The 18102-nt window shown below is 38.7% G+C and overlaps 1 protein-coding gene across 1 annotated transcript in view; it reads left to right on the top strand.

The window, feature by feature from the left end:
• Positions 1-2955: 2955 nt before the first annotated feature.
• LOC126469932 (serine/threonine-protein phosphatase 6 catalytic subunit) overlaps positions 2956-18102 on the top strand; it is an 84184-nt gene continuing 69037 nt past the window's right edge. The window contains exons 1-2 of the mRNA XM_050097330.1: positions 2956-3513; positions 3594-3689. Coding sequence (XP_049953287.1) covers positions 3445-3513; positions 3594-3689 — 165 coding nt within the window. The 5' untranslated portion in view covers positions 2956-3444. The remainder of the gene's footprint in view (positions 3514-3593; positions 3690-18102) is intronic.

Below are 18102 nucleotides of genomic sequence, written 5' to 3'. Positions count from 1 at the left end.
CACCATCTGGTGAATGGTACACAGAAACAACAACTAAATCAATATTTGTTAATAACAGTGCAGCTAATTCAAGATCAAAATCCACACAAAAACTGCTTAAATCAATTTCCTTGATGCTATGATCTCTGTTGGCATACACAGAGACCCCACCGTGGGTTGCAGTTCTTCGAAACCAAGCACTGGCCATGTCTAAGTATTCAACAGATTTATATAAATCACCTTCTGCTTTAGCTAGCCAGTGTTCACAAATACATAAAACATCTGGTTTAATTTCTTCTATAAAAAATGATAGGAGATCCATTTTGGTTCTTATGCACCGCACATTTACACTTGCAACGATTATAGGCATATTGTTTTCAGTACTAGAAACATTCTTGTGCAGTGATCCTTGATCCTTGTTTTTAACTTCATAATCTATTTTATTGGCATAACGGATGGTCTCCGGAACAAAAAACGCTTAATTACAACATTTTTGGGCCATACAGTAGTGTCCATTAGCTTGTCTTTTAAATGAAAGTCTACACCAATCTTAAAACTACTGTTTACACCCTTAGATTCCAATTTTTCTACGCGAAAGTTGCTATGACCTGGTAGGATTTTCTTCAAAAAGTTAATTACGTTTTCTGCTGTCGTTCCACTTTTCACCTTTCCTAAATGAAACCATGCTCTCTTTTCCCCATACAGCATGCCTTGGTCATCACCAGTGCCTATTATTTTATTTTTCCTGTCACTAACACTTGAATTTCCAACTACTGAGATGGCATTGGTTGGAAGAGTTGATCTGATAGTCACTGTCTGTGGCAGTTTGCATGGTATATCTGTATTTAGCGTTGTATTATTTGTTTGTTGTTCTGCAGAAGTTGTTGGGGTTTTCTTGTGCCTATGGCGAAAACTTCTTTTCCTAGAACTTAGTACACGCCACTCTGTATTGGGTGAGAGTTTATTTTCTGAGGAATCTGCAGAGTTGTAGAGACTATTTTCGTTTTTATTAACGCCAGATCTTGTTTTGTTGACCGATACATTGTTTACATCAAAACACTCATTTGATTCCATGATATCAGTTTGATTACAATTTACGGTTGGAGATTTTTCGTCTGGAATTATCTGTTTTCCTTGTTGTAGAAAGGGATTTGAACAGTTTCTGTCACTACTTACATTATTACAGCATTCATGCGCCGTTTTCTCGATCACCAACAGTTGTTTTGGATGTGTGAGTCGGGTTGCACAGCACATTAACCACAATATGGTGTTTATGTTTATCTGCCGCCAAATCCGTTTGTTTACCATTTGCAGTACCAATGTTTTCCTGCACAAATTCACTTACTTTGCTATAACTACTTTCCAAGTAGTGGGGGTCATTATAAAGAACTGTTTAAAAGGCTGGGTACCCATACTGCAGCAGGTGAGTACATGTATCAGTCTGTTGTGCATACAGGGAAAATATTTCTAAGTATTTACTAATGGTTTTACCATTTCACACTGTAACTTAGCAAAGTACTGAACAGTGAATGTAGGCTATAGCATCAGTGATACAAAAAGCCAGAGCCTAATGGCCGAAGAAAACTACACAATGTACCATATGTTGTGTATTAGTTTTATGTCGTAAACTACTGCGAAGTGAAACAATGTTTCAAAACATCGACAATTATTTATTAGGGAAGTTCTATACATACAAACACAACAAGCCATATGTATATGGGAATAAATAGAGCCTGTTTAGCTTATCCATTTGGTTTTCCTCCTTGTGCACCTGATACTAATATGTCATACGTAACTTTATTTTTTCTCCTTCGTTAGAGATGTCTTTTTCAGTTGAAATGTTCTTCAGTGACAACTGCTTCATCAATTTATGTTCTTATTTATATACAACGTGGGCGTCAGCTCTGTTCTGTTATTGTAAAACCCAAATAATTTTTCGCTTTCGTGAGTGAGCGCGGCGAAAATAGGTTAACTTCCTCTACTGGCAGACGACGACACTGGCAAAACTTCCTTCCCGAGAAATCTTGTTGTTAGGATGACTGTCCGTTGATGGCCTGTGTGAATGCCGCCATTTGAAATGCAATTTTGGAATGTTTTGACGTGTCGTGACGTGGTATGAAGGCGATTGTGAATTAGCCTTAATACATGCTATACAATTAAAGATTACTTAGAAGACTCAGAGTTGTGGATAACCATGAAAGCGAACAACTGCATCTTCCATTCACATTACAATACATTATCACAATGTAACACTTTTAAAGAAAATTACGTGCCAGTACATATAGTGCATTATAGCAATGTCTTGTCATTCTCCTGAACTTACCAACTCATTCATTATGGGAAGCTGCTGACACAGTTTTTTAAGACGAACTGAAGGCGAGAACATTGGTCATATTGCGTGTTTATGGGCCTGAAGTAAGTTTTCCTAACAGACTAAAGGGAGGGCAAGGGGCAGAGCAGCTCGTGGTCCAGGAGTCAGCAGCGTCCATAGTGCGTGGAGTGATAAACTATGTTTTATAAGTTTACTGGTGCAAACTGGGGCCGGCCCTACCGGCCGAATGTGACAGTGTAGTTGTTGCGACAATGATCTCATACCATGGAGGAAGCAGTTTGCTCTGTCTTGCCATCGTGGTTCACGTTTTCCGTGGCTTTCCTAAATTACTTCAAGCAAATGTCGGGATAGTTCGTTCAGCAAGGCCACAGCCGAGCACCTGTCTTATATTTGTAAAAATTTACTTCTATGTTCTGTACATGTATATTTCAAGATATCTGTTATCATTGCATTAAGACGGGAAATCCTATGTCATTGTGAAATGCTCCTCCAATTATTAATATCTCACCCAAAGAACTGATTTATATAATTTCCAGTAATATTGAAATAAACATTTACTGTGTTTTTATTGTTGACAATTAAATTAATATTTGCGTCTGCTGGCATTCGCGTAAAGTTTACGTCGATTGTACCTTCATATCGCTGTTGCGCGAGACGTCTTCTAGTCGAGGTTTTAGGAACGACGTTTGCTGTGGTTATGTGAGATTGATGTTTCACGTTCGTGTTAGATTAATGGAAAAAATATCTCTCCCTAAATATGGAAATTGATAGACGTAATTTTCGTGACTTAAGCAAACTGACAGTTCTGCAGCTCGAACATTTCCACAGTCGTAAATAACCAGTCTTGTCTTACTATTTACTATTCGAGTGTGTGTGTATGACGTATGAAATTCAAGAATAAGTTGATATGATATGCCATGCCGCCCAGATTTCTTAATGTCTATTACAAAGTTAGACTGTAGTAGATCACGGCCTTATCGTAACACGGAGTAAACAATACAGTCCGGGAACATCCTTGGGTTTAAAACATCTTAAAACAGTTGCAGCGTTACAGAGATAACGGGGATTTAGTTACTTATTGACCACATAAAACAGATATTTGCGTTTAATGATTGTGATTCTCTCTTAGCAATATGACTGATGTAGATATGTGGATTGAAATCGCCAAGGAGTGCAAGTATCTTCCCGAGAATGATCTGAAGGTAGCAGTTCTTGTTAAACAGATTCTGATGAAGCTATGCAAGTAGCAGTTACTGTAAAATTAATTTAATGTTTTCTGCAGAAACTATGTGATATGGTCTGCGATATTCTGTTAGAAGAGTCAAATATTCAACCAGTATCAACGCCAGTTACGGTATGCGGGGATATACATGGGCAGGTAAGTTCCAATGACAGTACAAATTCGAATGGTACAATCTGTGTCGTATAGCTTACCGCACATAATAGTTTGACTTGTTTTGCGCCTGTATTGAAATTTAAGCTACGTAGCGGACACCAGATTACATTTTTCATAGTTGATGTTCGATATACTTAAATAATACGCGTGAAAATACTCATCCAAGCCTTGTACATTAGTTTTTTTCTGCATTTCTCTTGCAGTTTTAGTTATGGTGATGGAAAAATGGGTTAAATATAGGAAAGTGTGTGTGTATGTGGCACTAACGTAAACATTAGGCCACGCCAGAGGCCTCACCGCAAATTATTTGATGTACCCACATTTGTTGGTTTTGCCAACTCTGTACCAAATTATCATCTTCCAGTCTGAGCTAGGCAGTTACGCTACAGATTAGTTTGTCTTCACTACTTAGATTTCAGGGAGGGGTTCAGAGTCCAATAGCACACTTTAGCCGAAATTTGGGTTTGTTTACATTAAATTCAAATCCCTTCCTTCCTTCATGCCTTATTATTGACAGCTCCAGTGTGATGTGTTTTGGTACTGCACAAGCATAGCGCATTACTATAGTGATAATTACTAATATGTGTGTTGATTCAGTGAGTTCATCTGATAATTACTAATATGTGTGTTGATTCAGTGAGTTCATCTGACAATTACTAATGTGTATGTTGATTCAGTGAGTTCATCTGCCAGAATAATTACTCTTCTTACTTTATGAGGCATCAGTTTGCTTTTCTCTATAACCTGCTGTTATATTAATATACATAATGTTGTAGAAGACTCTTAGTATTGGAAGCATTTGACATGACTTCATTAAGCTTCCATGCTCAGGGGAGACTAATGCATCAGTAGGTAATACTAGGGTAAATTATTATTATTATTATTATTTTTTTTTTTTTGTGGTATTAATATTGTACTGCACTGACTGTAACACAACTGTTGGGTTAATAATATTATTTGGAGTTTTTCACTTAGTGCAGCTAATACTGAATCCAGAATCTGTTAGAAGTACACTGACTAAAATTAATAAAGTGGGTAGAAAGTTTGACATTTTCATCACTCTTGTAAGGTAGCTGTCATAATGTACAACTATGGTTTCACAGTTAGTGACACTGAAAGTGTTGCAGTAGTTCCTATATTGTATTTATGGACTCTGATGTCTTTTGTTATGGCTAACCATTTCAGAAAAAAGTACTCATGTGAAAAAGTAAATGCTGTAGAATGATGTGTGGGATCTATTCCTGTTAAACCTGGTGGAGGAGCCTATTTAAGCAGTTAATAGAAATGCTAACAAATTGTTCTCAGAACATTTATTTCTTCAGGTAATTGTTAAACCTGTCCGATTTTGGAACGTATATAATGATGGTGCTACCTGTCCTCTACAAAGTGCACCTTGGCAACAGTGAAGTAAACACTTGTAATCTATTCAAGATCTTGATGACAGCAGCAGTATTTTGAAAATCTCATTAAAGTAGTATCTCCTTGAACCTCTTTTTTTCAATGTAAATGAGTTCTTTAGTCGAAATAAGTAGTCATTTGCATGTTAGTAAATGGCCAACAAGTTGCAGTATCAACTCTCCTGTATTAGGTGTAATTGTTAACTAATGATTTTGTAGGTGTAAGGTATATTAAACGCAGTAACATTTAAATATGCATCCCAGCTGATAATTTATAAAAATGTATTTTGAACATGCACAATGGAAAATGTAATTAGCTGCAAACATTACAACATCTTTTAGAATGTGTGTTACCTAGAAATTTTCAGCGTTATGGGAGTTTGGATGTTGGCCAGATTCATGATCTCTTGATTAAGTTACTCAAGTATTGGAAATGGCTCTTTGGAAAGCAGTATTTGTTGTTTAGTACAAATGTGTAGAAGAACATAATCTCTTATTTCCAACCATTTTTAATGGAAAAGCGACGTGCTGAAACAGTGAATCGATGAAACTTCCTGGCAGATTAAAACTGTGTGCCAGACTGGGACTCAGAACCAGGTCCTCTGCCTTTCACCGCCAAGTCTTCTGTTGACTGAGCTACCAAAGCACACAGTTTTACGTCCACAAGTACTTCATCTTCTACTTTCAAAACTTAACTGAAATCCTCTTGCAATAGTACTGCTGTAACAAAAAATATTGTGGAAACATGGGTTAGCCACAGCCTGGGGAATGTTTCCAGAATGAATTTTTCACTGTTCAGTGGAGTGTGCATTGATGTAACACTTCCTGGCAGAGTTGTGAATTGTGCTTGGGTAGCTTGGTTGGTGGAGCACTTGTCTGTGAATGGCTAAAGCTCCAGCTTGGAGTCCTGGTCTGGCACACACTGCACACTTTTAATCTGCCAGGAAGTTTTATATCATTGCACTTAGCTGCAGAGTAAAACATTCATTCAATGAATCAATGTTTGAAAGTGCTTAATGATTAAATATAACAACAGGGAGAAACAGTTCCCTACCATTTCTGCAGATGTTATCACAGCATATGTGAAAGCATATCAGTCTCATTTTGTTAGATGAGGTTAACTTTAGTACTGTTTGTGAATGTCAATATAAGTTTCTTAAGATAATGCAGAAGGGGGGAAGGAGATTGATTCTTTCATCCATGCTCCTCCTCTCCTGCGCATACATCACAATTTGAGATGCTATAAAATTGCGAGCTTTCCAGCAGAATTCAGCAAGTAGCAGTTTTCAGGTAAATATTAGTCTCATAAGCACCTCACCATTTACAACATGCTTCAAAAAGTAGCATTAATTGACTTCTGCAGGCCACAAGTACCAGGTCTTAGTACTGGCTGATATTAAAACTGAAAGGAGGCCAGGTACATGTGCAAATAAAAGTAATTACTTACTCACTTGTGGCATTCTTCTAAGATTGTACTGATCAACGTGGTACAGTGGTTAAGGCACTGAAGTCACATTCAGGAAAGCTGAACATTAAAATCTCCATCTTATTTGAAAAACCCAGTACCGAATATTGTCTTAGACCCATGAACTAGTGAAGATGTGGCATGTGTATGCAAACAGAGATAGAGCACAGACAGTATTCATTTTGTTCATATATTAATTTTTGGAAAGCAGGCTGTTGTGACAGACTGATCTGTAGTGTAACATGAGGTCTAGGTTAGGTTGCAAGATGACAGTTTGTGATTGGCAAATCCAATGAATGTGATGTCATGAAAATAGCTGTTATTCTTTGGTAAGGCACATGTTTTACAGAAATTTGATTTTGGTGGGTAGTTTTTGTCTGCCACTGTAATCAGCTCATGGGTCAAAGCAGACAGGTGAGACCAATAGGTTCATTATTTCTAGTTTTTCAGCCAGCCATTAAGTTTTAAGTTGTTCATGGTTTCCCTAAATTAAGGCAAATACTGTGCTAGTCACAGTGAAAGACACATAACTGATATCCTCTCCTGTCTTTATCATATCAGAATTAGTTGTCCATCTGCAAAGGCCACATTGATGGGATTTTAAACCTTAATCTTCGCCTTCTTTTTAAAAATTGCAGATACTTGGAAGAACATATTGTAGGCAGCTTAAATATCAGATATGCATTTTAGTTTCTCAAAGCAGAGGCTATTGAACATATCAAGTAGACAGTTCTAATTCTGACATAAAGAAGGCATGGGAACATTGTAAAAGATAGCACTGCAACTTAATTTTATCTGTCAAAGAAAACTACTAGCAAAATAGTAGTCTTGAAGGTATAGTGTATTGAGTAAATGTGTGTTTCACATTGACACAACTTGTCAAACTCAGTCATAGGAAAGTTTAGTATGAAAACACTGTGGGAAGCATTTGAAAAGACCACAAATGGTCATTAGAATATTAATTTGATGACATAAATGATGCTTCAGAGAAATAAAAAGGTTTCTTGAGTATTTATCAGCTGTGGCCTTCCAGAATCAGAATTTGTGAGGTGGCTCTTAAAATAAGCTATGAGAGGTGTAGTTACAGAAAGCAATTAAAAGTGAATAACAATTGAAGAGAGTGAGTTCATACATGTAATATTATACACAGTATAGTGGTGACATCACAGTATAACAATGGAAAGGTGAAACCATAATACAAGAATGAGTACACATTACGTAGATAAGAATAGACTGTTGTCAATCTTGAAAATATTTCTAAACAGTAAACAACAATCTCAACAGTTTCGGTTATTTATTTTCTTTTAAATTCATTTATTGTGTTTCTTTTCCTGATATTGCCATATTGTGAGTATGAGCGGATTGTTTCTCCATCTAGTATTAACAGAGTGAATGCTTTCATCTGTTCTGGATAAATCCATGGTATTAATCCTCAAAAGTGCTGAGTATGTATATGTTTGTGGTTGGCAGAATCAGAGTTCTGAAATGCTAGGAAAAATGTCAGCATGAGATCTGGAACTGGCATCACAAATTATTCTGAATGTCTTTTTCTGGGTGAAGAATACTGTTCACTGAGTGGTTCCAGAATACACCACAGGATATAATAGAGAAAGATGATGAAGGAAACAAACTTTCTTCATTTCAGTCTATTAGTGATGGAGATTTTTTAGTGAATATAGCCCCACTAAGTTGCTGTACAAGATCCTGAATGTGTTTCTTCTGAGAAGGCTTATCTATTTTAAGCCCTAAAAGTTTTTCTTCAGCCATTTAATAATTGATTCATCTTTGCCTTTCTCCTTCAGCTCCATGTGTAATAATTGTCATTGAACATCAGCTTGAAAAAGTACTGCATATTTGCCCATTTGCCTGTATCAATACAATATTGATCTAAATTCTCAGTTGTTTACAGGAAGTGATTATTAAAGATTTTGTTATCAAAAATGTTTTCTCATTAATACTGATTTTCTGCCTGCAGTTTATGATGGGAAATAAATATCAGTGACAGTGATGGAGGTTGTTTAGATAGTAGTAGTTTGCAGTTCATGTTCTAATTGTTAGTACTACTGGCTCTAGGCAGAGAGCTTCCAGGTGCAATCCCTGCAGATTTTCTTTGCTTGAGGACTAGATGTTTGTGTTGTCCTAAATGTTTCATCTCGTATCGTCTCCATCAGTGTGCAAGTCACTGAAATGGTGTCAAGTGAACACTTTCTCCTGGCAATCACACAGTCCAAGGCAGGGTCTCCCAGTCAGTAATCCAATATGATCATTTCATTCTTTACAAACGGAAGTCCAGCTTCACTTGGTGCTGTGGTGAGACAGATAAGTCTACATCTGTTTGGGCTACTTTGATGGACAGGAGGGGGATACCTCTATGTGCAGTCTACACCTCCGACATTGCTTCTCTGCATGGCAAGGTGGTGTTATATTTAACAGTGTGGCTGTGTGTGGTGTTTTCTTCAGCCCAAAGACCAATTTGAGGTGCTGTCCACACTGGTCTAGCCTATGTAAGTCTATCCATTTCTGCATAACTATGGCAAACAAGATCCATTTGAACTTGCTTATGTATTGAAGCCTTGGTCTCCCTCTACAATATTTACCCTCTGCACTTGAGTTCATTACCAAACTGACAATTTCAAATGCATCAGTCTGTACCCTGTCAACTGACTTCTTCTTTTAGTGAAGTTGCTCCGTAAATTTGGTCTTTCCTCAAATTGTGATTTAGTAGCTCCTCATTAATTACACAATCTATACATATAATTATCACTGTTCTTGTGTACTGCCATATCTCAAAAGCTGTTATTCTCTCATGCAAACTGTCTCTTCCAAGTTACACTTTTGTACCTGGTTCCACTCTTCATAAATACCACCAGAAAAGATTTATTATCACTTAAACTTATATTCAGTGTTAAAAAATTTTCTTTCTCAGAAATGCATTTCTTGCTGTTGTCAGCCTACATTTATTTCCATGTACTTCAGCCATAATCAGTTATTTTGCTACCAGAACTCATTGACTACTTTTGGTTTCTCATTTCCTAATTTAATCCCCTGTACATCATTTAATTATAATTTAATTCAGTTAAATTTTCTTGTTTTGCTTTTGTTGTTGATGCATACACAGAGAGAAAAGAGAAACACATTCTTACCAGTTGCTGAAACTGGAATGACTAGAGCTAGCCAATCAGGTTAAATGGACACTATTGGTATTGTGCCAGTGTTACAGTTCCTTCATCAGCAAAAGAATTGACAGTAAATAAGAAAGAAACAAAGGGGAAGTGTCACAGGTATTGGGAAGAGGGAAGTCATTCCACATTCAGGCTTGGCAAACACAAGAGGCACAGTAGAGGAATTTGAAGTTAGTGTACCGACAGCTGAAGTTCAGATAAAAACCAAATATAAAAAACAGTGATGAGATGTCAGTGATCAGTACATCAAATGTGAGAGCTTCAAAAAAAGGAAATTATTGGGTGCAAATTTATTGAAAGCTAATATTAGTAACACAGGAAAAATTATTGTATTTGTTAGAATCAAGGTACAAATCCCCACACCAGTTTACTTGATTTATGTTTTTGATGGTTTCTGTGCATATTCAGGAAAATAATGTTGCATTTTTGTCCATTGTTGACAAAAGGGGAAAATGGCACCATTTATCTGCACCAGACTCATGGTCAATATCCTTATTGTGTGGACTCTGGCTAACATAAACTTGCTAGCTTTGCAGAACAGCAGATCTTCCATCTCTCTCTCACACACACACACACACACACACACACACACACACACACACACACACACACACACACACACACAAACTGATGAGCCATTATCCTATCACTTTCTTAATGGTGTGTTGGTTTGCCGTGGCAATGCAGTGGAGCAGCAACTGTGTTTGCCATGGATTCAACAACTCCTTCATAGGTTCCAGGAGGTATGTGGCACCAGTTGTCTATGCACAGACCATGCAGTTCTCGTACATTATGGTATGGCATTTAGTGGGTGGGGAGCTAGCATCCCAGATCTGTTCCATCAAGTTCAGATAAAGCAAATGTGGTGACCAATAAATCAATGTCAGTGCACTATCATGCTCCTCAAACCATTGTGGTGTGATTCTAGTCTTGTACTGTCCCACTGGCTTGCCCTGTGACACGGTGCACGTTTCAAGCAGCCATTCAGCTGGAAGCCAGCATATCTGGACATGACCTATGACTTTGTGTAACAAGAAATGTCAGTCATACGGCCAAGCAACATGTTTCCAGTCATTTATGGTTCAGTCTCGATGATCCTCACGGCCGCTGCAATTTTAATTGATGATCTCGTTGGGTCGACATGGGAAAAGGAGGATATTTGCTGCGGAGCCCAATGTTCAGCAATGAGTGCTGAACAGTGAAATACATGTGCCCACATCAACATTGTACTTTATCAGATCTCCTAAGGATCATTGCTTATTCTCCTTTACAGAACAGGCAAGCCTCTGACCTCCATGTTGTGTGATGAGGCGTGAATGTCCCACACCTTGTTGCCTATTCATGGTTTCAAGTGTTCTTAAACCTCTTCCCATCAGTGATCACAATTGTATTGTGCAAACAGTTGACCAGCTTTGCCATTTTCAAAATGCTAGTTTCCAAGTGCTCAACTATAATGATTCCCATTCGTCTCTGCTTTGCTTATATACCTCCCTTAGAATGTCACATGCCCATAACACCATCATGTGGCATTTGTTCTGAAAGAGTAATGATCCTTGCTGCCTTTCATGTAAGAGGGGAGGGGGGTGGGGGGGAGGGGGTCTGTCATTTGAAGTTTGGTTTGAAGAGATAGAACTTGACAAGTTGTTCTTAATGGAACAAAACTGGGAGACTTAAAGGTCATTGCAGGGGTACCCTAAGGAAGTGTGATGGGACCATTATCATTCACAGCATTTATAAATATGATATTGCATTGTCTATGTTAGTCAGTAGTACAATGCAATGTGCCTTCAGAACATGTGCGCCTGCCCAAGGGAATAGTCACTGTGGTGATTACAGCTGTTATGAAATACATGAAATGTATTCACATTTGTGAGTATTAACGACTGTCAGCTGTATAATAGATTGACAACAGTAAAAATTTGTGTCAGGCTGGGACTCGAACCCAGATTTCCTGCTTATTGCAAGTGGTGGCCTTACCATTAGGCTATCTGAGCATGACTCATAGCCAGGACCCAAACTTTAATGTTGTCAACCATGTGTCTACACCCAGCAGTCATACATTCATTATGTATGTTCCTGTAGACATGTGGTTGATGACATTGAAGTTTGTCTGGCCACGAGTCATGCTGGGATAGGCTAATGGTAAGATGACCACTCGTGGTAAGTGAGAAATCCAGGTTCGAGTGCCAGTCCGGCATAAATTTTTCATTGTCTTTCTATTCTACAGCTGATGGTTGTTCACATTCACAAATGAGAATACATTTAATGTATTCCATTTTTAAATGATCTAGTAGGTAACATCATCTTCTTCTTCTTCTACTGCTACTACTACTACTACTACTACTACTACTACTACCACCACCACCACCACCACCACCACCACCACCACACCACCATTGGCACTACATCCCGGGATGAGACTTGACCACCTCAATAATTTTGTGCCATTCCTCTCTGGACTTCACCATGGACCTCCAGTTACGGCAACCATTCGGGTAGCATCCTCTCCAACCTCATCGCTCCATCTCAACGTAGGTCATCCTCTTGCTCTTCTTCCTCCAGGTTCACAGCAGCAGGCTTTCCTTGCAGGATCTGTCTCATCAAGTCGCATTATATGTCCAGCCCATCTCAGTCTACACAGATTTATGAACTTTACCACATCATCCTCCTTATAGCACTCATAAAGTTCGTCATGTCTTCATCTTCTCTAGGTCCCATTTTCATATACGGGTCCAAAAATCCTCCTCAGTATACTTTTTTGATGTGATCTCAGTTTTTCACCCTGCTTCGTAATTGTCCATGTTTCTGAGCCATAAGTAAGTACTGGGTGTATCAGCATTTTGTAAAGTCGGCACTTAGTCCATCATGAAATAAGCTAAAATGTTGCGACATTCCAAAGCAGCATCAGTTAGAAGCACTTATGTGAGCCATAATTTGCTTCTATCTATGAGCCCAGGTAGGTGAAACATTCCACTTGCTCAAATGTCATTCCATCAAAGGTTATTGTGCGTTTTAAGGGTTGGTTAGTACCATTATACATATACTTCATCTTTCCTTCATTAATTCTCAGGCCCATCTTCTCTGCACTCAGTTTTAGAGCTGAAAATGCACTTTGTAGATCCCTAAGTGTTCTGTTTATTAAATCCAAGTCATCTGCATATCCCAGCAATTGTGCAGACTTATAGTAGATAGTTTCTCTTGTCTAAATACCCGATTCGCATACCACTTTTTCAAGTGCCAGGTTGAAAAGTAGGCAGGAAAGCCCATCTCCTTGTCTTAGCCCAGTTCCAGTGGGAAACCAAGGTGATAGCCTTCACTGAATTCACGCGGTACACTGGGGATACTTTAGGGCAACTCTGTTAAATGCACAAATTTTCCAGGCACTCAAAATTCCCACATTACCTCATAAAGTTTGGTTCAGTTTATTGTGTCATATGCAGATTTAAAGTTAATGAAAAGATGGTGCACACCAACATTGAATTCATTGATCTTTCTGCTATTTGTCAGAGAGTAAATACCTGGTTTCCAGTTGACTTTCCTGGTTTGAACCCACGTTGATAGCTTCCAAAAATATCTTCTGCTATAGGTGAAAGTCTACTAAACAGGATATTTGATAGTACTTTATCTATAATATTTAAAAGTGTTATGCCTCTGTAGTTGCTGCATTCAAATAGATCTCCTTTCTTATGCACCAGACACACTATCCCTACATTCCAGTCTTCTGGCTGGTAACTCTTCCTTTCCTCAGATGAGGCACTCAATCTTGCAGATCCTACAATTTAGCTAAATTCCTCCAGCTTTTGATGTTTCAGATGTTATATTGTCAGTCCCTGGTGCTTTATTGTTCTTCAATCAGGCAATTGCTTTGTTCACTTCTCCTTGGGAAGGGGGAGGTACTATGGCATCATCTTATGGAGCGACTGATATCTTCAATAGGGGACTCTGAAGCATCCAGTAGTTCACTGAAATACTCTACCCAATGCTCAAATACCCCTTGTCATCAGTTAGTAGTGTCCCATTTTTACTTTTTGCATAGGTTGATGCATGGCTTCAATTCTCTTCTTTCACTATTAATTTTCTGATAAAATCTTCTAACATCATTTGTTTTTTCACTTGTCTCCAGTTCTTCAATCTGTTTTCTTTCTCATTCCCTTTTCTTTCTCTGATGCAGTTTCTTCTCTTCTTTCCTTTTATCGTGCTAATTTCTTACTGCTAAATGAGTATATGATTTCTCAAGCATTTTCCTGTATGCCAGATTTTCTCCTGACTTATTCTCTTATATTCTTCATCAAACCAGGAATTCCTCAGTTGTTTTCCTTCTTTCCCTAGCACTACTTCTGCTGCCTTAATGACTGCATCCCTGCAAGCATTCCATTTCTGATCCAGGTTATCACTTACACTAGGGGTGTATAGTGCAAGATTCTCAGCAACCTTCTCAGTGTATGCTTTAGAGATGTCTTCATTTTTTAACTTTGATACCATATACTTACTTTGAGGTGTTCCTTTGACTTTTCTGCATAGGATATTCAAGCTCTTAGTTTTGCAATTACAAGGTAGTGTCTGAATCTACTTTAACTTCTCTGTAAGTTTTTACATCTAGTAAATTTGAGGAGTGCCTGCCATCAATAATTACATGATCAGTTTGGTTGAAGGTAAGCTGATCAGGGCTAAACCATGTTCCTTTATGAACCCTTTTGTGTGGGAACATAGTGCTACTTACAGCCATGTTACGTGACAGTGCAAACTAAATGACTCTGTGGCCATTGTCATTTGTGCACTCACGGAAGCTGTGCTTTTCTGTTTGCAGGGAGGTAATGTTGTTCTTTACCAGTCTGTGCATTAAGGTCTCCAATAATTATTTTAGTGTCATACACAGGGCATCTGTCACAAGTTCTCTCGAGGTTCTCAAAGGAGGGTGTCTTTATCCTGGTCATCTGATACGCTTGTAGGTGCATATACATTGATCAATGAGTAGTTTGAGAATCGGGCCTTCAATCTCATATATGTGAGATCCTAGATGTTATACCAGTGAATCCACTCAGTAGATGTTTAAATTTTTGTCTTACCACAAACCCTGCACCAAATTCATGGTGGCTCTCTGAACCATGGTAGAAAATTATCCAGCTTCCCATATCAAGCACTCGATGTCCAGCCATCATATTTCCTGTAGGGCAATTGTACCTGCTTTGGTTTTATCGAGTTGATCTAGCAGTGACCTCAGGGCCCCCATCCTGTACAGCGATTGTACGTTCCAGTTTCCAATAAACACATCATTTTTTCATTTTCGTTTGCCTTTAACAGTGCCATGTCATCGTCCATAAATCCATCTGACTTACTCTGAGATTTCTGAACAAGAATTTTTTTGCAGGAAGGGGTTGTTAGCTGCCTTACCAACCCCCAACTTGGAGGACCAGGATTGGTATGAGGTTTACTCCTTTAGGGAATCTGGCTTCACTATGCCTGTGGAGCCCTCCCTGCCCTACGCTGTGGGTCACACTTTGTCTGGCTCCTTTGTCAAGACCACTTCGGCTTGGGTGACCTTGCCAGTAGCTACACTACCGCCGACACAGCTCTTGACTTCATCGAAGCACACAAACCCTCCCACCTGGCACTGTAGGTACCTTCGATATGGCAGTGTCCCCTGGGAAGGAGTAGGTAACATCAGAAGCACTATAAGACCTTACAGAGGATGCAATTTTCTATAAGAAGGTAGCAGGTCCAGTAGACACTAGCAGTTTTCAGAAGACCTACAGAGGGTTGATAAATGGTGCAAGGGCAGTTGACCCTGGACATAAATAAATGTAACGTATTGCACATGCATAGGAGAAGAAATCTACTACTGTACAATTATGCTATTAATAATGAATTGCTCAAAACAGTAACTACTGTAAAATATAGAGGAGTAACCATCAAGAGCGACCTTCAGTGGAATGACCACGTAAAATAAATAATAGGAAAAGCCGGTGCCAGACAGATTCATAAGGAGAACCTAAATGAAATGCAACTCATCCATGAAAGAAGTTTCTTACAAAACAGTCATTTAAACCAATCTTGAGCATTGCTCTTCAGTCTTGGACCCTAACCATATTGAGTTAATAGAACTGCTCTATTGGAAGCATAGTACACATGAAATGCAGTTACCTAAATGAACTGGTTTACTTTGCGTATTTCAGTTAGTGTGACTTTATTGTGGCATTGAGAAGCCACTCATTTCAAACACAAGGAAATTTTTTAGCACACAAATGACCCTCCTCTGACACTGCAGAAAAGATTCACTCTCTGCTGAAATTAACTTTTAAGAAAAATACATTTATTGAGTAAGTGAGACAGAAATCCATGTAGATCAGAGGTTCAGTATTTAGTAATTCTTCAGAAAGTAGTCTGAAACATCACTTTTTTAATGATTTTCCACAGTAATTTAAAATTTCAGATCTAGAACTTTCTTGTAGAAATCTTTTCCATTTTTAATAATTTATGGGTTTTTTGTGTGATTTCTTAGGATTTTTATTAATATAAAACTTTCTGGGTGGCAGTACTGATTTCATTTTTCACACACTTCCTCCCCCCCCCCCCCCGCCCCCCCCCCCTCCCCCCGCTCCCCCCACTGTTATTGACCTCCGGAAGTGTTAGTGTCAAAAAATGAAAACTGTAACCTGGCCGAACGTTAAGTAGTCCATATATTACTTTGTTCAATTCTGTTCACTCCGATTATAATTTCGGCAATATGTTACATCCTGCAGACATCTTAACTCCTTATTTTTTGTGTCTTATCATTTAAGTTAAGCTATACTTATTTGTGGATTGTTGACAAATGTTGTCAGTGTTACATATTCTTCGTTACTATTGTCAGTGTCTCCTGCCTTACAGACCTGTGATTGTATAGTTTTAGCACACCTAAATCTTTGGTGTTGTGGGAAACTGAAAGTATGCAATATATCTTTCTGATAATTTCATATAAATACACTGTTATGATTTTGACATAGGTATAAAACCCAAATTTCTGTATTACATGTTAAGTTGCAACACAATATAAAATTTATGCACTTCGTGTAGATGGTAGTTTAAATAGATAACTTCTACAATTGGCAACATTTCTGAAAGTTATAGACTGCTGCATACCTACCTTTAGACATTAGATTACTTATTTTTCTTTAAGAATTTCATATGATATGGAAGAAATTGTGGAAAGAAACCTTTCATGTACTTGTTAACATACTTGCACTGACATTTACAATTTACTTCCCTTTATATTGATTGAGTTGTTTCACTTCTTTTTGAGATAAATTTAGATTGAGTTGTAATGGCCAGGGTGGATGGTCACTACGGTGGTTGGTGGAACTAAATTGTAAGTGTAAGGAAACCAGTAGTCACCACCCTGCGTGGGGTAGAAGCACCGTGGTGCATGGGTGCCTAGAAGTTGTCCAGTGTATCAGCATGGAAACATCATTGTTAGAACATTCATTTATTACTCGGTAAACTATATCAGTCATTATGGTGCTCTGAGAAGTCATCCTCAGGGTGTCAGATGTGCATGGCCTGTGGGTAGCCACAACCATCAGCTAGTGGCCTGATAGCATGTAGCGGCAGGTAATGACAGCAGCAGTTCTGAAAGGACGCTAACCCCAACACTGAGCGACAAAGATTTTGCCCACATTGCAGACTAATGGTTGTCTGGATGCATCGGACAAGGCACATTGAGGTGCATCTAATCACACCATGGATCTGGCATTGACAAGATGGCTCATAGCAGCTTCAGTGTCTGCTCACATGAGCCCAGGTGGGAAGCAGTTGTGGCCGAATGGTTGCACAGCCCCATACTTACAGTAGACTGGTGGCTGCCAGACTGCGATCCCTGTGACTAAAAATGATCCATATTTATATGGGCTTGGTCTGTCCTTGTTCTGCTACACCATTGGTTAATGTCCTAACAAGCTACAAAAAACAATCTGTTTGGCTTGAAGCAACTAGGTTGCCCATGCAGCAATGGCTCTGCCTTTCTTCTGCGTCAATGCTATTACGCCTGCGGTGCCTCTGCTCGACTACAACATAGGGTAATCGTCCCAGTGCCTTGGACCCAGTACTTGCCATATCAGCTGGTAGCCACTGCTGTAATTGTGTTTGGAGGCAGATCTGCTCTTATTGGCTTCTACAGTCTCTTGCATGAGCTGCGGCTGTGGCTTTTATGCAGCCATACTGAAAAAATACCGGTGACACTACACAGTAACTGTATTACTAAGTGACTATTCTGGGGCACAAAACCAAGACCCAGTTGCATGTTGCCTATCTAATGGATTCCAGGGGCAACAAAAATTTGTGTTTCTACATTTAATATAAAAAGTGATCGAATTCAA

The sequence above is a fragment of the Schistocerca serialis genome, chromosome 3, assembly GCF_023864345.2.
Source record: "Schistocerca serialis cubense isolate TAMUIC-IGC-003099 chromosome 3, iqSchSeri2.2, whole genome shotgun sequence".
NCBI lineage: Eukaryota > Metazoa > Arthropoda > Insecta > Orthoptera > Acrididae > Schistocerca > Schistocerca serialis.
The sequence above is the reverse complement of the archived record's forward strand: the minus strand, read 5'-3'. Positions and strand labels throughout refer to the sequence as shown.